Here is a 20,332-nt window from a genome sequence, read left to right as displayed (position 1 = left end):
AAGCTCATTCAATGCGATTTGAGAATCAGAAAGACACAATAACGTCAAAACCCCCATTTTCGTTACACTCATACAGATGGTCACAAACACACGATTAATGTTAAATCCAAGTGTCCATGGCATCCACGATCCCCAAAGCAGTGGTTCCCCCTGTTGTGACGCATAAAGAGACTAGCATACGCCAAGCAGCATACCATGGAAATATTTTGGAATGCAAGAGGAGGAAAATAAAGATCGCATCTACATTATGGATGGGATTCAGATATCAGCTCTGTTTCAAAAAGGCTTGCATCCCAGAGTTGGTGAAGGGAATGGGATCATTAGATCCACACTTCATTGGCTCACGTTGCTTCCTCTTTTGAATTTTCCAGATTAGCATGAGAAAATACTACATAGGTCCTGATTATCTACACTAGCTGCCACCTGATCACAAAGAACAGCGCCCTTCAGAAGCACGCAGCGGGGTAAAGGGTGTGCGGACAAGCGATTGGAGTGTGAGAAACAAGAGATCCAGCTCACAGAACCGGACCTGCCTCTGTCCACGTGACCTTCGGTAAGACTTCCCCATTAACTCGCTGCCATCTAATGTTGACATTTCGGGGTACGTCTTTGCACCTCACTCTATACACACGTCTCTTCATAACGAGCATCACATCTTTGGTGTTGGGAGACAAGAGTTTTGCACCAGAGTATAGAGGTTCAGGTCGCAACCAATGACCGGTGCCTGCAGAAATCCCTATTAACAGTGACAGCCAGGAATCATCAAGATGACCTCACAGACCTCTGGATTCTGAGTCATGCTCTTGAACATGACATGGGGTTGGCTCCCAGCATCGGTATGCGGGAGATGGCCTCGGTCTTCTTGGGGTGGACAGGGAGGCATGGGTACCCTAGGAAGGCAAAAAAGTAATGAAGCATTTTCCTAGGTTGAAGCCCAAGGATCCCAGAAGCCGCAGAGGGTCCAAGAGAGAGAAACGGGATCCCAGACATGACACCCACGTCTGCATGCGGATGCTCTTCCACATTCAGTCGTTACAATTAGGTTACACGGTGGCTTCGGGCTGTTATAGAACTCTTCTGGCACCTTCCATATTTTTCCCCAAATGCTTGACACTCATCTTCCCCTCTGTCTAAGGCCCCCTCTTTTAATACCTTGTTTTGTCTCATCAATCTCCTTGAGCAGGACGCTTCTAGTTTCATAAAAGCAATTTTTCCTGATACGGTTCTTCTTTTCCTTTTTCCCATTCCAGTCTCCTCCAGGTCTTTCCACTGAAAACACGAGTGCAAGCATCTCAGGGAGAACCAGGTGGAGGAGGACAGCCAATGCAAGCTGGGAACGCTTTGCAGTCCAGAGTCAAAGGAGGCGTTTTAGAGCAGGGGTTTTGAGGGAAGACCTGAGTCAGCAGTGGGAAGGACAGCCAGAAACCTCTGCCCCTCTTCATCACCTCTCAGGAGAAGAAACGATTAAAGTGAAAAGCACAGACGTAAGGGCCCTGACGAAGTCTGAAATGGAAGGCATGGGCTCGTCGGCAGGGGCGCAGAGGAAGTTCAATGCCACAGCGGAAGAGGAAAGGGGGTGCAGAAGAGTCCTGAAAGTGGTACTAGAGAGGCTGGATGAGAGAACAAAAATGGGCGGAGGAAGAAAACCAGATGACCAGCAGACCAGTACAAGCTCCCAGGTGAAAAGCACAGACAAAACAGCCCTAACGATGTCTGAAATGGAAGCCATGGGCTCCTTGGCAGGGGCACAGTGGAAGGTCGGTGCCCCAGCGGGAGAGGAGAAGGAGTGCAGAAGAGTCCTGAAAGTGGTACTGGAGAAGCTGGATGAGAGAACAAAACTGGGCCGAGGAAGAATACCAGATGATCAGCAGAGCAGTACAACTTCCCAGAAGGTAGCTCAACAGCCAGCAAGTAGACCCCCTCGTAAAAAGTATGGTAAACGCAAAGGGGTCGTTCGGAGGAGTGCTGGGAAGAGAGAAGCCTCAGGATCACTGCCAGTTGGTGCCGAGAGTGAGGATGCCCTGTGCGGTGACAAATCACGGGTGCACACGACCTCTGCCCCTGCTCCAGCAGAAAGGCCAATAAAGGCATCACGGAGGTCCAGCGCGAGCCACGATTTCCCGACACTGTCGGGACACGAGGGTGAGAAAGAGGGCAAGGCAAAGGCACAAGCCTCCACGGTTACATCCCGGCGTCCCACAGTCCTGGAGGAGGGTGCATGTGCTAATGATGGACAGGTGGCCCCATCCCAGCCACGGGGTGTCATCCCCACTGTGCCCATAGCTCTGAACGCAGAGGCACAGGACACCTGGCCAAAGACCGTGGCTACTCACTCCGCGTGCTCTGCGCTCTCAAGGAATGCTGAGGACTCTGGGGAGGGGGCCTCGAAGCCAGGCGTGGAAGGGGCGGCCGCTTCTTCCGGGTCCCCTGCCCCCTCCAGGTCCCCTGCCATGAGGCCGCGTGACTCCCTCTGTCTGGCAGACAGAATTAGGAAGCTAAAAGCGGCAGTTTGTTCCGAAGGACTGCAAGAACGCCGACCTCCTGCTGACTCGATGTCTAGGAATCCCATCCGCAAGGCTAAAATGGCTGGTGGTAAACGAGGTGGACAACCTGCCAGCATGGCTCTGACACAGGAGCCTCCTCCAGTTGAAAGAGGAACGATGGTGTGGTTTAAATTTCAAGACCACCCATTCTGGCCGGCTGTGGTGAAGAGTGTCAGCACGTCGGAGAAGACCGCACGGGTGCTCTTGATTGAGGCAGACCTGCGCCAGGAGAGGAGCGGCATCCGAGTTCCTCTTCGAAGACTGAAGCCCCTGGATTGCAGAGAGAAAGACAGACTCCTGCAGAGAGCCAGGAAAGTGCACGAGCAAGGTGTTAACTGGTGTTTCTCCCTCATCTCCCACTACACACAAGCCATCGGCCGGGGTTCCTTCGTGGGCTCTTTCCTGGACTATTATGCCGCCGACGTCAGCTACCCACTCAGGAAAGCCATCCAAGAGGGCCCGCTGGAGGTTGACTTTCCAAAGGTGAACTATGCCGACCTGGAAGACTCTGAGGAGGAGACCTCCCTGGGCGGGAAGAGGCCCTGCAAGAGGATTCTCCCCGACAGGATGAGGGCCGCTCGGGACCGGGAAAACCGCAAGCTGGTGGACTTCATTGTGAAGAGAAGGGGGGCCGACCACCACCTCTTGGACATCTTGAAGGGCAGGAAACAGTCCAGGTGGCTGACAACATTTCTGAATTCACCAAGGCACAGGCTCTGCGTTGAAACGTACCTGGAAGATGAAGACCTGTTGGATGTTTTGACGAAACATCTACAAGAAATCTATACACAAATGGACAACACCATGCTGACTCTCATAAGAGACGACAAAGTAAATTTTGTTCTGGAAGTTCTCCTGCCAGAAGCAATCATTTGTTCCATCGCAGCACTTGATGGGCTGGATTACCAGGGGGCAGAAGAGAAGTATCTGCGAGGGCCCCCCGTGCACTACCGCGAGAAAGAACTATTTGACAGAAACGTCATAAAGGAAAGGAGAAAGAGATCAGCAACCATGAGGACGGCTAACTAGGTCTCCTCCTGTGCCCCTACAGCGACAGACCCTTTTTCTTCTATCTTATCGCCACATTCCCATACCCCTTCCAAAAACGGTTCTAAAAGGGAAGCAGAAAGTGAACGGGTCACCTGCGCCTAGTCCACATGTGAGTGAATGAAACCCCTGCGTGCACTAAACCTTTGTCAGCCTTGTGCAAGACCTTCTTTGACTCTCTGTCTCCCTGAAATTCCATCTACCACAGTAGCTCTCCCTCAATGGCCGAATGATTTCCTGAAACGGAGGGTCTCCCGGCTGTCTTCTAAACTGATGGTGACTGGATCCTCTTCCTAGAGCCATCTGTCCCCATGTGGACGGCAGCTAGCCTCATCATGTTCACAGTCTTGCTACTCTACACCTATGAGCCAGGCTGACTACGTGGTAGCCCATCTACTCTCATATAAGTTCGAGGAAAGCAAGCACTTTGTTCTGCATCCTGTACCCCCAAAACGTAGTCATTTGTCTCAAACCAACCGAGCTTCATCTTCCCACTTATTCGTCGGCTAGCTCCAACAGGTTCCACCAGCACACATGCACACTGGCAAGTCATTCCAGGAGGCTTGAGCAGTAGATGGGCCAGGGCCGGGAATTTGAAAATGAATTCTAGAAACAACCTCCATTCGGCTAAACGTGCCCCTCTTTGGAAGAGAATTAATTAAACGCACTCAGTGGAAAGAGAACTTCTGAAGCCCATGAATAGTTATACTACGTTAATACAAGGCGTGTTTTGAGAATAAATGTTGGGAAAGCTAGTTTAGTTTGAAAACTTGATGTGAAAATAAACATTGAGGGCTTAACAGGAACCTGAGTGCATTTCTAGTTTAGAGGAAGTCAACTGCTCCCGTGAGACCAAGCTGTGTGTTCACATGGCCACGTGTTGCTGTAAAATTTGCAAAGTACCTGTCTGGATTCACAATAAATCCATGGTGTCTGTTGCCTTGAAATTCTGCATCGTCTTATTTGAGACCGTACCAGTTTGAACGGGGCATTTCTGAGAACATATATAAACGCATTTCCAAAGAAACCATATTTCGGGAATTGTGTTGGCTGCTGTTGTCATGGGTTAGAGCAGGTTAGAAATGTTCTTCTCATTCTAAACAAATATTCACTTTCATGCTCGATTTGGTATAATTTTAGAAGAACGTCTTCCAGGTCGTGTAATCATCAGGCCCTACAGAAGCCTCTTTGGACTCGGCCTGCGAGAGAGCAAGGCTCCTGGGGCACACGGCCTAGGCACAGTCCACGTGATATCTTTCTGGTCCTGGGGATTAGTAAAAAACACAGCACCTTCATGCTCTGTGTGGACCTCATACACTGAGACGGCACGCTTTAGTTATGCTCTAACACTGAGACTCTCTGAGTCCAATCTATGAGCCAACTGTTCATCTCCATGATCTAACACATTCTTTACCACCTCGTGCACCCATTCACTCATCCATTCATTCACTCACAGTACCATAAGTCAGGAGAGCAAGTACGGTGGTGTTTCCACTCTGAGGACAAACTTTGGATGTCCTAGGAGAGACAGAAATCTGGAGACCCAGGTGGCAATGAAATTCTTAAGATAACGAGATATTCTACCCTCATCCTGTGAGTGAGAAATATTTATCAACATTGTAGGCTGACTGCCTGAATTCATAACCACATTACTGGGTTTCCCCATGCTTGTGAGATCATAGTTTTCTTTGATTCGGGTGAAGGGAGGTGGCCTTGTGTCCCTTGTATGTCCTTTTGTCCTGGGGCTTCTATTCTGCTTCTCTTGAATCAAGGTCACTGAAAGTGATTTGGGGTGTGGGGGTGGATTTTTGGCTCCTTGGACTCTGAGATCCCTTCTAGGCTTGCTGGATCTCTAGCAGAAGTGTGTGTTTAATGGAAAAGCTCGACTTTCGCCTGCCCTCGCTGACTAGGTGAAGGAGACCTCCTCTCCTCCAGTCATAAGGGCTGGACATCAGGCCCTCATGCTAAGTGTTGATTGGGTGAGCGGCACAGAGACGCTGTGCACAGCTTTCTCAGGTCTCTACGTCCATGTAAGCAACTGACAAGGAAAGAGTGGGACCTTAGAGGTGGGTTCATCATAGTCACCCTCAGGGAGTCAGGGTCCCCATGCTCCTAATCAAAATTTAGTGTCTGGGGTCCCTAAGTGTTCTTCGGTGACTGTGAAAGTGGTTCCAATCCTGCCAAGCCTCTCAACAGGCTCCCCCCAAGGCCCCACTTCCTGCCCAGACATCCTTTGGAGCACTGCCCTAGGATGAGCGGGGGCCTGGCCTGTTCTGACCCTCCATGCGGCTGGTCCAACACTTAGGAAGGAAGAAGAGGAAGGCCGCCTGTCGATTCAGGTCCAGAGGCAGTGGCAAGGAGAGGTGACCCACCCACGCTCCTCCCTTTATTCTGTATTGACCTCATTCCTCCTCACCCAACAGATTCATACGCTGTCTTTAGCGGGCACAAGCCCTTCCTCAGCCCACAGCCCTTCTCATGAGCCCCGGTTCCCCTCCATCCTCCATCCTCCATCCTATTGCCCAAACCAATGCCTTTCTGCAGTCTCTCCAGTGTCCTTCCGGGAGCCCAAGACAACCGTTTAAAACCTGGTAAACTGCACCACCAAATGAGTGCATTGTTACAATTCATGAGCACCATCCTCATGTACTTTCTCAGATTGCCATGCTTGAAAGACCAGTGATCTAATGAGTATGCTTGGTAGAATACAAAGCCTGTTTGTTTCTCAAAGATGCATTCACCCTGAAAGATAAATATCTGTAGAAGGCATCTACCTTTACTGGGATAGGTTGGAAATACGTGGCTGGAGATACGTAAGGGAACATCCTTTCATTTTTCCTAGGGGAAGCTGAGGTGAAGGAAGAGGCATATCAGCCGTACTTTGAACAAGGGGTGCCTTCGCTCTATAGTTATGTCTTCTGGTCCTCGTTGTGTGTTTTCTATTGTCCTGCCTTGTTTTTGCCAGAGCCCTTTTTATGATCACCTTTTATCACCACGATTTGTTGTGCAGGCGATTAACTAGTTTAAGGGACGTTGGGAGGGAAGACAAAGGGCAAGGGAAGTGGGGATGAGTTTAGACATTAAAAGCACACATGGAGCTGGGGATCCTCTTGCGGAGAGAAGTAAGAGAAGGTGACAGATTCATACGGTGATTGATAATCTTGAATTTTGTCTAGCCTGACAACTTGCCTGTAATCCCTAGCCAGATTAATGTCAGCAAAAGAGAAGAAAGAGTGAATTCAGTACCAAATCTGACAGTATTTCATTCATAATGAATTAACTCACAGGACAAATATTGGGCACCTACCACAATCCAGGCGCTAGTCGGGGCTGTAATCCAAGGATAATAATATCTGTCACCAATGAGCAACGTACGCAAGAGTGTTTCAAAAATTTCACGGAAGCATGCATGAGCTTCGAGAAAATTATGTTCAATCAAACAAGCCAGGCACAGACAGAGAAACAGTGCATGTTGTCGCTCTTAAGTAGGAACTAAAAATATAAATTAATGGAAAGAAAGAAGAAAGGAAGGAAAGAAGGAAAGATCATAACAACACACTGCACTTTCATAAGGAGAGCGTGGCACTGTGGGTTGGAGAGTGGCAAAGGGGGAGGGGGAGAGGGAAAGCGAGAAATGGATGAATGGACACTAAGAATGATGACGTTTCGTAATGATTTATCCTGATTCGATCATCACACATTGTACACAGGTATTGATATTAACCTCTGTACCTCAAATATCTGTATAATCAATTATAGGTCAACGAGGAAAGAGTTCATGGAAAATAGAACTAAAACGTAACAAGAATCCTTGCGTGAACTTTTTGAAGATCCCTCATTTATCTAATCCTCCCAACAATTTTGAAAAGTTTGATGGGGTTATCGTTATGTTCAGAAAAGGACTCTGAGAACCTGTGAGGTGATGAAATCTGCTCCAGACCACCTACTGTCAGGGCCCGAGTTTGTCTAACTCCGAAGCCAGTCCCATTCCCCAGCACGTCTTATGACCAAATAACCAGGGAAGAGCTAAGAGGTTTTTTGGGGGTTTGGGTATGTGGGATAAGGAAATTAGGAATGTTTGTTTGAAACTTGTCAAGGCTTCACAGGGGTTAGAAGTTCGTATAAAGATCCTCATGGATTCATACCCTCCCCCACAATGCGTGTGTTAATTCCTCAAAATAAAACACCTAAAACATATATACATTATTTATACATATATATTAAATAACACCACTTAAACATATAGGACATGTAATCTTACATATCACACGTGCACACACGTGCACACACACAGACACATATACACCGTTGCTTCTGTTTCCCTTTCTGTGGGGAAGCCAGCCTAATACAGCTGAGCACGTTTATTCACTGATCTCCAGAGCCTTCAGGAGGGGCGGCCCAGGCTGTTCATGACAAATTTCTGTGTGTGGAGTTGGTGCTGTGGGGAAGCCAAGGAGCCACGGAGTCACTAATGCCTCTGTGCCTGTGCCTTGTGCTCCGTTGCTGGGAGCCGGGAGAAATGCTCCTGGGCCAGGATACATGTTTTTATCCCACAAGTAAATATCATGAGAAATTACATGTAAAAAGGTCCAAGCTGCCGAGATGTATATGGAGTAAAATGTGGACTCTGCCACCTCTGATTCAATAGCTTGGTCCTCGGTGACGTCCCCCAAAGCCTGTTGTGAACTTTGTCCAGGATAGAACTCACATCACATAAAATCCTGACTCTTAATGCACGTAATTTGGTGGTTTTTCGTGCATTCCCCATGTGGATCTTATGCTCCCTGATGTTTGCTGCTGACTAGCCCAAGGCAAGTTCACCCCAGGGCAAATGAGAGACTCTGAAAGTGCAGCAAACTCTTGAGATTTGGTTCAGTGCAATGTGACATGACACTGACATCACTGACAGCGTGTAGCACTGGGAAGAGAAATGCCCTGTGTGGGCCTGCAAGAGGGCACGCTTTTATATTTTACTCCATATTAATCCGGACAGCTTGAACTTTTTGCATATAACATTTTATGTTATTACTTTGGGGACAAAAACAGAAACCACAAAAGAGGTCACTGTGATAATTGAAGGCAGCCTGGCATCGTTGAGAAATAGGGAAGTGAACGTGTTTCAGTCCTGGGTATGCAGCGCCATGACTGTGGGATGTAGGGCATTTCCATTTCCTTTTCGGGTGTCAGTTTCCCCATCTTTACAATGAAGAGAAATTTCTGCTTCCTTCCTCCTCTGAAGGCCAGGACTCTGTGAGCCTAAGGATGTCATCATGTGTCTCAAGTATCCCTTGTGCCTTTTCTCTTCCTAATGCATCTTCATCCCCTCCACACTCACAGGCGTTCAAATGGTCAATGTGGGGTGGATGGAGTAGGGAGAGCAGGGAAAGGCTGTGTAGATGACGTTAGCACTGAGTTTATAAGTTTATTTATTGATTTATTGTATAAAGTTAAAGTGCACAACATGAAGTTTTGATTTATATACACAAAGTAAAGGGACACAGGCACCAAGGTTGTCACTAGAAGTGGATGTGAGGAAAAAATGGCCTTCTAAGAAAGTGAGATAAAGGATGGAAGATGAGACAAGCACACGAATTGGCCTTGTAGGGGCAGAGGCAGTTCATCCATTGCCACCGGGCCAGAGCAGAGAATAGGGACACAGACACAGACAGTGAGTAGGTTTGATGGTGGGAAGATGACGTGATTCTCAGGCAGTTGCACCTGTTTTCTCAGTGAACTATGGGTCAAGGTCATCAGCAGGGACATTGGAAGTTTGAGGAGAGAAGAAGCGGTGAAAGATTACCTTTGGAGAGAGGGACGAGGAGTATAATACCAGGGAATTGGCCACCAAATTTCAGCCAGCCAGTGCTAGGGTGAGATGCCCCTGACAACATTCAGCTCTTCTAGCACAGCTGGGAAGCAGGCTGGTACTGCGGGGTTCAGAGAGGCAGGGGGCTGTAGACACACCAAGGGCACTGGAGGGAGAGAGAGGCAAAGGAACTAAAGGGGTCGGTAAAGGAGTGTTTATAGGGCTGGATGGTGCCTCTAACTAGATAAACAGGGAAAGAAGGGCATGGCATGTGTATGGGGGAGCAGGTGCATGCATGTGTGTGGCAGGGGGTCAATGGATTCATGGACCCTGTGGGGCTAAATGTTTGTTGAATTGAAGGTTCAAGAGCAGAAGGTGGTGGTCAGAGAATAGGGTGCTTGAAAGGGAGGATTGGGGTGCAGTGGTTATTAGTGATGATTTGGGTGGGTCCTTAGGAGTGAATGGCTGAGGTGCACTTTAGGGGAACATAACTGGACTGAGGTGGTCAGGGCATTGAGAGGCCAGGTGGGAGATGAGGTTCCACGTGGACAGTGAAATTGCCAAAAGTAACAACACGCATAGCAGTGGGGAGGATGCCAGGATTGCAGGGGCTACAACCTTCTGTGAATAGGACACAGTGACAGGGGCAGGGGTTGGAAGATTATTGCTTCTGAGATGGGTAGTGGGTGGGAGAGTCTGATGGGGTACTAGCAAGGAGTTGGTAGTTTTTCAGGATGTGCTAAGAGTCCTTGAGAGACAGCTGGCCATGAAGAGCAAGGCAGCCAGTAAGCTTGCCTCTGCCACACAGGGGTTGCAGAGGAGATGCTGATGTCAGTGGAAGGTGCACAATCACAGTGCAGCTCTTGAAGACCTGTTGCTCAAGGTGTATAAGTTCTGTACATGAGAGTACTTTCTGAGGGTCTTTTTCTCCAGTATAACTTGCTGCACCCATTGATAAGTGTCATAAGTAGTGCTATATTTTTTCAAACTTGTATTAACCACCTCCTAGGATATAGCTCTACCAATGGTGACCGTACTCGTATAATGAGTATAGAAACCACTGGCCCCATGGGGTGAGAATCTGCCCATTACAGACTATGCGTATTGGTCACGGTAGGACAGTCTGTGCTGCCGAATGGATACCTCCAGTATCAGTGGCTTATGATCACAAAAGCTTCCCTTTTTGTTCATGCTGCATGTTCATCACAGGTCAAAAGTGGTCTCATCTCCACAGACTCATTCAGGGACTCAGGCTAGTGGAGGCTCCACCTCTTGTAGCTGCATCCTCTGGAAAACAGGACCACCTCTGGCTCAAGGAACAAAGCACACCAGCTATTATATGCCTGGGACCTGAAGTAGCACATATCATTCCAGTTAAAGCCCACAGGCCAGAACTAGTCACACAGCTACTCCTAACTGCATGCGACAGAGACAGGGGGCAGGCGGGATGGAGGGACTAGGAAATGCAGAGGAGCACACAGGATATGTGGTGAGCACAACTGTGTGTACTACAGGGACCATTTGCCAGAGGAGTTCAGACAACTTGTTTCACCAATAGTTTAAAAATCCTTGGGGGTCTGTTTCGTTAGGAAATTTTATGGGTGTTTTATTTTTGTGTTTTATTTGTTTTGCTACTCATGGCTCATTTGAGACGAAAGTGTCCCTGCTGTTCCTCTAGTTTCCTTCCATTCATTTACACATTCCATCATTCACTCATCCATTCAGCATGTATTTGTTGAGCACCTACAGTGGGGTAAAAATGTCTGCCCTTATGGAGACGATGTCCCAACAGGAGCAGACAAAAAACACGATACACATGTGTGAGGCTGGCAATTGGTGAGGAAGAATAAAGCAGGGCGGGGATATGGAGTGCCAGACCTGGGGGCTGCAGTCAGTTTTCCATAGGCAGTGAGGGAAAGCCTAAGTAAGAAAGCACCTTTGAGCAATAGCCTCACCGGGTGAAGATAGATAGCAATGAACCTTTCTGAGGGAAGAGAGAGTTTTATAAGATTTAAAGATTCTTCTGATGGCAGGACACTGCAATAAATGAAAGGAACGGCTCTTTGTTACTCACAGTTCCACATAAGAGCAGGCTGCCAGGCAGAACCACACCTGAGGACAGGGTGACAATGAGCTAGAGCTGTAGGGGCAGCTTATGTATGGCTAGCAGGGTGGCGGAGGCTAAGTTTTGTGAGCTCCTTGTGGATTGGCTGCCTTGAATAATGTCCCAGTTCCAAGGAATAAGGACTGTCCCTAGCTGTCTAGCCCCAGGATGATTAGAACAGGTGCACAGTGGCCTGAAGTGTGACAGCTTGATAAAGGAAGAGGTTGGAGTGTGAACTTAGCCAGCTGCTTAGTAAGGGGAGCTTCCTAGTCTCTAGCCAGGGCCTCAAAACTAGGTCAAGACAGCATTTTGAAAAAAAACCAAACAAACCAGAAAATTATATCACAGACGGTTCCAGATAAGGCCCCTAGAAAGGAGGGCATCTGATACATTAGAGCAAAAGAAGGATTTGGAGATAATCTGAAGATAGAATTGACAGATTTGCTGGCAGAGCAGACGGTGGGGTGTGAGATAAAGAATTGAGGATAACTTCAAGGTTTTTGGTCCGAGCTACTGGAAAGGTGGAGGTGACATGAGTGAGATAAGAAAGATGTTGGAGAAATAGGTTTGGAGACAAGAAAGGAGTTAGGATTTGATCATGTTAAGTTTAGGATGTCTGTTAGATGTACAAGTGGAATTGCCACGCGTATACAGTTGGATACCTGAGTCTGTTGCTTGGGCAGGATGAAGAGATAACGTTGGGAGAAGTCAGTGTGTGTGTTTTTGTGCATGGAAATCCATGAGACAGGGCAGAGGCACCTAGAGAGTGAGAGGAAGTGTAGGTAGGTTGAGGGACTCATCCTTGGACATATGTGGAAAGAAACAGTAAGGGAGACTGAAAAGGAGCTGTCAGGGAGGTGGAAAGAAAACCAGGAATGAACGACATCCTGACGGCCAAAGAAGGGAAAGTGAGCCACGCGCCACACTGAGCGTTAGTAGTGTGCCGTTCTTTCCTTCCTTTGCATGTGTCTCTGTCAGAGCATGCCTTATAAGATGTCCCCAGTGCAGCCAAACTGAGTCCCTAGGTGCACATGTCTCTTTGTCACTGGAGTATTCACAGTTACAGAGTCAGAATCCTACATTGTAGACTCCCATTCCTCTTGTGGCAGATTCCCTTTAAGACTTGTTACCTATGGTGTCACGACTATTTTATGAGAACATTTTTGTTCATTCGAAGATTTATTATCGTGTGGTAATCGGTGTCAATCCAACATAGCTCCTGCCCTCCAGGAGAATATAATGTAAGGTAGGCACTGATGGATCTCATAAGATAATTACAAAGGGGTTTGACAGTTCAGAAGACGCAAAGATCACTATCAACTGGAGGGAGTTGGAGGTGGGATCAGAAAAGGTCTATGGAGCTCATGATGGGCGTAGAGGATATTAGGATGGCTTGACTGTATAGTCACAAACTTCGTCTTCCTTTCCTGCTATGACTAATTCAAAGTAGACTACTGATGTTTCCATTACTTTCACATTCCCTGGGTTTCCCTTCTGTTGCCATAATCTATTTCTGAATCCTTCCACGCAAATCTCAGCTGGTGTTAAACCTTTTTCATGTAAACAATTTCGTTTAGTTGTGTTTGTCCCCCTTACTTTATCTAATGGTATACGAGTACAGGCAGCTGAAGGCTTACTTATATGAGTCTTGAACTACTTCTCCCATCTTGTCATTTGGAAAAAAACTGACAGTATTTCTTTGTGTCACATATCTTGTCCACCATAGCATTTGGTTTGCCAGTGTTTTTTTTCCTCTTCAGTCCCTTCATCAGTTTCATAAATCTTCTGGAAAACATGTTAAAAGTTAATTCTGAGATAAGCTCTTTGCCCTTTGCCAAGAGATCACTATTCTAGCATCAGAAACCATGATATAAAATCTTTATCAGCAAAGTCACAGCATCTTTCTGCTTTCTGCATATGCTTCTTTAGGACAAATTTAGCAACTGGAATAAGAGATGAGGATTCGACCACTACCCCTGAGTTTTGATTTTTCTACCCTGACAATATGCAAGATTGATTGGGGTAGGGAGAGACTGGAGAAAAGGAACCCAGCCCAGAGGCCATTGGATCGTCCAAACAACTGGAGAGGACAAAGCAGAGGGGCTCTGCCCTGCACAGTCATGTCTCCAGTCCCAGGTCAAGTCCTGGGATCATCGTCTGTTGCTGCGTTATCTTCTGCTCTTCTCTGCAGGCTTCCCCACAGCTTTCTTTTCCAGCTGGCCTCTGCCCTCGCCAGGCTCCCCTTGTGTCCATTTCTCACGCACCACTTATGTCACTGTCTCAGCAGCCTGCCTGTCCTGGACTTCCTATTGTAATTGTCTTTGGAAAGTGTGGAGCTGACTCTTAGAATTGTTGACACCATGAGTGCCTTAAAGTCACTTGGTATAGTATGGATATGTTGTCCCCTCAAAGATATCATGTTGAAGTGTCATCCTCCATGTGGCAGTGTTGGGAGGTGTTTGGTTCATGGGGTCGGATCCCTCATGAATAGATTGTTGCCCTCCAAATGGGGGTGTGTGGGGTGGGTAGTGAGTGAGATCTCGCTCTATTAGTTCCTTTGAGAGTTGGTTGTTTAAAGGACCCTGGCACCTCTCCTCCCCTCTCTCTTGCTTCATCTCACTCTGTGATCTCCTTGCAACTGCTGGCTTCTCTGCACTTTTCCACCAGGAGTAGAAGCAGTCTGAGGCCTGCGCCAGATGCAGCTGTCCTAGAATCGTAAGCCAAATTAAGCTCTGTTCTTTATAAATTACCCACTCTTAGGCAATCTCTTATAGCAACACAAAAACAGACTAATTTTTCACTAGTTTCCATCACATGGCCCTAGCCCACCTTCCACTTTTGTATTTTCTTTCAGATTGGGGAACCAGACCTGTCCCTATGGAATCACATTCCCAGCAGGACATTTCTGAAGAAGGCTCATTCTGGGACCCTTTGTTGCGTGACACTTGGGGATGTGAAGGCCACTTAGAGAGACATCTGGGACAAGTAGCAGAATAGCACCAGAGAAACTCTGGGGAGGGTGTGTCCTATGAGCACAGTCCTTTTGAGGGAAGTTTCGGACTGAAGTCAGTCCTTGTTTCCCAGAGCGGAGTTCGTACAGGAGAGAGTCTCCTACACGGGACACACACGTAGGGACCTTGATGCCGAATTTAGATCTGATTACTCAGCAGGGGTTCTGTGTGGGAAAGATACTCAACAGTTAAAAAGGGTGAATAAAGAAATCTGTAAAGCCAAGTCATGCCAGATAGTCATGTAAGATCTTGTACGTAACAATAAGGAATTACATGACAGTAATACAGTCCACTGAATAACTTTTCCTATTATAAGTTAAAGGGTTAAAAATAATCTTCCTTAACTACAAATATCTTCTAAAAGAGATGTTCTAACCTTTCCCACCTATTCTGTCCTTCATTCCTGTCAAGAAATTACATCAGCTTTTAAATTAAGTGTGCCTAACATACCAAGCTTGCTTTGGAAGAAACATGCTGAATGTTTTACATACAATAACTGCTACATGAGCCAAGGTTGACTCTAGTCCAGGATTTTATCAGCAAGCAAAATTACTTTAAACACATTACCCCTCATCTTGCTCATTTTCTGCAAAAGGCCTTTTGTGCCCACGCTCATCACTTCCTGCATCATGTCCTGCATTAAAATAAAGATGAAAAACAGTTTTACCAGATGTATGCGATTTTGGTCATTTCTCATGGAGAAATACCCTCACCATGGAATTTCTAAGGCCTTTGGACTACAAAGGCTTTTGGAACAGACCTATACAGTACAGGGAATCATCATGTGCAGGTGAGAGGAAGTTAGGCCATCACCCAGAAAGGTTGTCTAGAGATGTTTCTGCAAGCGTTTCTGGCTTCGAGTCACAGTGAACCAGGTCCTACTCATGACACATTTCAGAAGAAGGAATGCCTACGTCTGAGCGTCTGGAACTCTCCAACTGCTACAGGGTGGGAACATGACAGGGTAACCCTGCAGGCCAAGAACAGGCTTTACAAACATAGGCTGTTTAGCGTTTGGAACAGGTAGAATCCGAAGCAGTGAGCCTGGGGAGCGGTGGCGCCCACGTGCTGCACCTGCAAAGAGATCAGAGAGACGGCGCCATGGGGCGGGACCCTTCTTCGGGGACCCCGCGGTCGTCTTTCCCTTGGTGCTTATTGTCAAGCGCTGCCATCGCCTGAGCCTCCAACGGGGACCTGGCCTTCCTTCCCCTGCGCTTCCCTCCAGCGGGCGCCAGGGTTCGCTGTCTTCCCGCGCTGCAGATCGCTCCTGGACGTCGGGAGTGCAGAGCCACGCTGCAGAGACAGGCAAGCCACACGACAGTCAGAGGGCACGTCCCGGGCTGCACAGGCGTGGTGCTGTCCTGCCCTAGAGTCTGTGCTGGCAGCCGGAGAGGAGAGGACGCCAGCCCCCGTCCCGCCCGCCGACCCACCCCTGAGCTTCAGTCCCTCTGCAGGGCTCCTGTCGCTGGGACACAAAGAAACTCAGTGCTGCTCCCGCTGCCCAAGGGCCCCCGTGCGGGCCTGGAGCAGGGCCGGCCTTGGGGAACAGGATCCGCCCGCCCCCCCCCCCCCCCCCCCCCGGGCCATCTCCATAGGAACAGAAACCTTTACGCTACTCCTGTATGGCCAGGAGAGGCCGCTGGCCACTCACTGGCCCAGACGCCTTCTAAAGTTCTCCAGGGACCGGGTGTCCCTCCCTGAGATGCGACCAGCAGGGCAGGAGGGGCAGACGCAGAAGGTCCCCTCCCACCCGACTGCATGTACGCTGACCCACTGCCACCCTACCCCTGTCCTGGCCCACCCAGCAGGGATCTCAGACCCCAGGTGACTCCAACTCCTCTGGGACGTCTCTTCAGAGCTCCGCCGGGCTCTCCCTGCGCCCACACACTCGAGCCCCAGGCCGCGGGGCCACTGAAGAATTTCATGCCCATGTGAAATGCAGGAACAAACTGTGTTTTTGCTCTTTTCTCCTCAAACGCAGCCCAATAAAAAATAAATAGGAACCCTGAGTGTCAATCAGTAAGCACCCACTGAGCCTGTACTTTGCACCTGGCCCTGTGCTGGCACCTTGGAATATATAAGTAAATAAGAAGAGGGTCTGGTGACTGTCCCACCACATGTTCCGTCCAATGAGGGACAGACACGTGTTACTGGAGCAGCAATGGCTGCTGCCTCTGGTGTGACACGTGGCGGGCCTGGTGGTTTCCATCAGACAATAAGCGGCTGGACTCAGACCTACTGTTGCAATGTAAGCAACTCCCAGCCCCGTTAGAATTCTCTGTATCCCATGCACACGTGGGGCAGGATCAGGGGGCGGGGAGGCCCCCCTTTGGGGAAGAGCGTGGGGGAGGGGTGCACTGCAGCCATGGTGCAGGCGCGAGCAGCAGGTGTGCAGCTCCCTCGGCGGGATTGTCACCCGACTTCTTCTTCCTACCACAGCTTCGTGTTCCAGTTTGCACTGTGGCGGCAGCAGCGACATAGGCGTGGTGGCTGCCCTGCAAAGGCGATCCGGCCTGGAGCCATCTCCAGCAGGTATGGAGCTGGGCCCCGGGCACAAAGGCAACCCAGATAACAGGGGATCCCCCAATGACCCTTGCTACCTTCCTAGGGGCCAGTAGCCGTAAGTTTTCCCTGGAAGTTGAATCCCACCAGCAGCGTGCGGCCTCCCTGCCATTTCCAGTCATCACAACCAGCCTGGGAAATTCAGGGTCACCTAATCCAACCTTGACCCTTCCCAGGGGTCAGGACAAGTGTCTCTGACCCTTGCTCTTGAGGGAAAGTGGCTGTAGCCCTTCCCCTCCCCCACCCCCTCCTACTTCCACTGACTAATGTATCCCTGTCCAAGCATGGGGCGGGGGAATAAGGTGGGGGCTGTATGTGAACCAGTGAGGGGCACAGGGGGCTGTAGGTAACAGGGTGGGAGTGGGGAGCACAGGGAAATGAGAGTGGGGAGCTTGGGGATAAAGGTTAGGCTTGGGTGGGTGCAGGGCTTTGAGCAGGGATGGAGCTTGGGAAGAGTTCGATTTGGGGGGGAGGGGTGGGTTTTAAGAATTTGTGGGGTTTGTACTGGGGTTGGAACAGCAACATTACCCCTGGATCTTTTCTGCCTAAGCAGCAGCCCCAGTTGGGTAGTTTCTTGTATCCTTGTACCACGGTCCTTGTGTACACCTCTGGAGACTCAGGATTGACACAACCTGAGCGGGAGACGTGGACCAGAACCAACATACATCTGTCTTGCTTTGGATAGATCCAGTGGAGCGGGACCCATCACCTCTGGATCTGCCTGACTGGACAGAGCTAGAGGTCAGAGGGAGTGCTGAGTGCTAGTGGAATCGGAATCGCAGCAGCATCTGAACTGCTGGTGGGACCTACTCAGCAGGATGAGCAGCTGGGAGGTGGGCTGTGTTGGGAGGGGCCTGTGTAACCCTGGCAAAGAGCAGGAGCGGAGGGGCTGCCTGCCAGGGCTCACAGACTGCAGGGCAGGGCCACACCTACAGCAAGAGCTGTCTGTTTCCTGCAGTGTAGCAGAGGAGACCCTATCTGGGTCCCTTTTCAGCCCCTGATCCCAGCTTCCACACAATTTGAAAGCACAAGCTCTTGTTTTTCAGCACTCACCCCTTGTTGCCCACCTCACCCCGCACCGCCACTTCCCTCACTCACCCCCTTGTGGCTAAGATGCTGCATTGGTTGGAGGCCGGTGACATCCCCTGTTGCTCCTTGAGGGCCTTAACACTACTGCAGACATCCTCCTGCAATGGAAACCCATGGTCCACACTGTTCTCGGCATCTATGGCAACACTGCAGCTCGTCACACGCGCTCCATACCCGCCCCTCTCATTGCACTGTACAGAGCTCCAGCCATGTCTCTCATCTGTCAGGCATTTTCTGAGAAAGAGGAGAGCTCTGCAGCTCCTTCTGCCAGCCTTTGCCCCGGCAAGGAGGGGGCCAGCTATTGTGGGGCAGCAGAGCCCCAGGGGGTGGGGGGCATTTTCCTGCCCTCTCCTTCCTCGAGGGCTTTGTGATTGTCCCCAGGCATCAGGCCCTGCCTCCTGACACTGGCCTTTTCACCACAGGCATGCACAGCCCAGAGATTTCAAGGAGGAACCCACAAAAAATGGAGTTCAGCTAGGAGGGCTGAGGTGGAGGAGATTTTCTTGGGGAGACCCTCCACACTCTGCTCTCCACAAAATAACTGCAGGAGCCCTGGGAATCAGGAACTAAATCCCTGCATGGGGAGGTGGGGGAAGAGGAGGTGCTCTAGGTGGAGGTGGGGAGTGGGTGTTAACGATGCTCTCACCCCTTTTCATTACAGGCTGTGGAAACCTGGGACACTTCTGCCTTCCTCCTTGGCATTGGCTCAGAATTATTTGAGTCCTGGTAAAGCTCTGAGCTGATTAGTGCCCTAGTATTAGATCAGTCCGTAGGCAGTGAGAGCCATGGCGGAGACACTGTTAGAGGATTGGTGCAAGGGCATGGGCCTGGACCCCAGGAAGGCCCTGCTGATCGTGGGCATCCCCGTGGAGTGTAGTGAGGCTGAAATTAAAGAGACCATGAAGGCAGGCTTCAAGCCCCTGTGTGCGTACAGGGTGCTGGGCAGAATGTTCCTAAGGGAAGACAATGCCAAGGCTGTCCTCATCGAGTTGGCTGACTGTCAATTTTGCTACAATCCCTAGTCAGATACCAGGAAATGAGGGCACCTGGGAAGTGCTGGTAAAACCCCGGAACCCAGATGAACAATTTATCAATTGACCTAAGTACTTCCTGAAAGATGAGGGCCGGAGAGTGGTAGCCGTGGCCAAAACCCTGGCCTATAGCACCTTATCCACTGAGGACATGGAGCTAAAGGGCTCGAGCCAAGTCCGACCAGCAGTTTTGCAGCCTCTGGAAGATAGCACGTGGTACCAAAACCTGAAAGTGTTTTCGGGAAGTGCTTTCCCAGGCCCAGGCGAAGAGACCTTTGAAGTGTGGCTGGAGCAGGTCACTGACATGATGCAGATGTGGCAAGTGTCTGAGGTGGAGAAGAGGTGGCGTCTGCTGGAGAGTTTACGCGGCTCTGCCCTGTCCATCATGCAGGTGCTCTGGGCCCACAATGACTCTATCACTGTGGAGCAGTGCCTGGACGCCCTGAAGCAGATGTTTGGGGATAAAGAGGACTTTAGAAGCTCTCAGTTTAGGTTTCTTCAGACCTTTCAGAAGACCGGAGAGAGTCTCTGCTTACTTGCTACGCTTAGAGCCCCTGCTGCAGAAAGCTGTGGAGCACAGCCCCTTAGAGCCCACATGATTCGCCTGAAACATTTTCTAGCTCGGGCCTGCATGTCCACCACCCTCCGGCACAAGCTCAAGCTCCTTGATCAGCGAGACTGTCACCCCACATTTATGGAGTTAATGAAAGTCATTCGAGATGAAGAGGAGAGGGAGGCCACCATGGCTGTGATGAAGGAGAAGCAGAGTCCTGTAGGAAGAGACTGGAAGGCCTCGGTTAGGCAGGCAGTAGGGGGGCCTTGGGCAGGCAGTCCCCGCAGCTCAGGTCCCCATGCAGGCAGGGTCTTTTGGCAAGAGCAGCAGCCAGACCCTACAGGAAGGGGCTCTCCCATCACTGAAGCGCAGCCGACTGCTGTGCTGCCTCAGCACTGGGGAAGAAGGCCGTGGCCAGGCAGCATGTGTCGTGGCTGAAGACAAACCTCCATCACTGGGGAGGACACAGGTTGTAGCAGGAGACAGCAGCATCGGGAAACGAGATGGGGACTGGGGCCATGAGCCACCCCGAGCCCTACGATGCATAGTCTCAGAAGATCCAGGCACCGCTTCTCCTAGCAGGCAG

General features: G+C 49.8%; 1 protein-coding gene and 1 pseudogene across 1 annotated transcript; both read left to right on the top strand.

Annotated features, from left to right (window-relative positions):
- Window positions 1-909: 909 nt before the first annotated feature.
- On the top strand, window positions 910-3,572 carry LOC134368475 (PWWP domain-containing DNA repair factor 4-like). The gene is made up of 3 exons (XM_063084936.1): window positions 910-1,050; window positions 1,251-1,484; window positions 1,893-3,572. Exons 1-3 carry the CDS (start codon window positions 910-912, stop codon window positions 3,570-3,572), a joined length of 2,055 nt encoding a protein of 684 aa, XP_062941006.1.
- A 15,375-nt stretch (window positions 3,573-18,947) lies between these two features.
- LOC134368474 (paraneoplastic antigen-like protein 5) lies at window positions 18,948-20,294 on the top strand (annotated as a pseudogene).
- The last annotated feature ends 38 nt before the right edge of the window (window positions 20,295-20,332 follow it).

Source organism: Cynocephalus volans, chromosome X, assembly GCF_027409185.1.
Source record: "Cynocephalus volans isolate mCynVol1 chromosome X, mCynVol1.pri, whole genome shotgun sequence".
Classification (NCBI taxonomy): Eukaryota; Metazoa; Chordata; class Mammalia; order Dermoptera; family Cynocephalidae; genus Cynocephalus; species Cynocephalus volans.
This window is presented reverse-complemented; position numbering and strand designations above follow the sequence as displayed.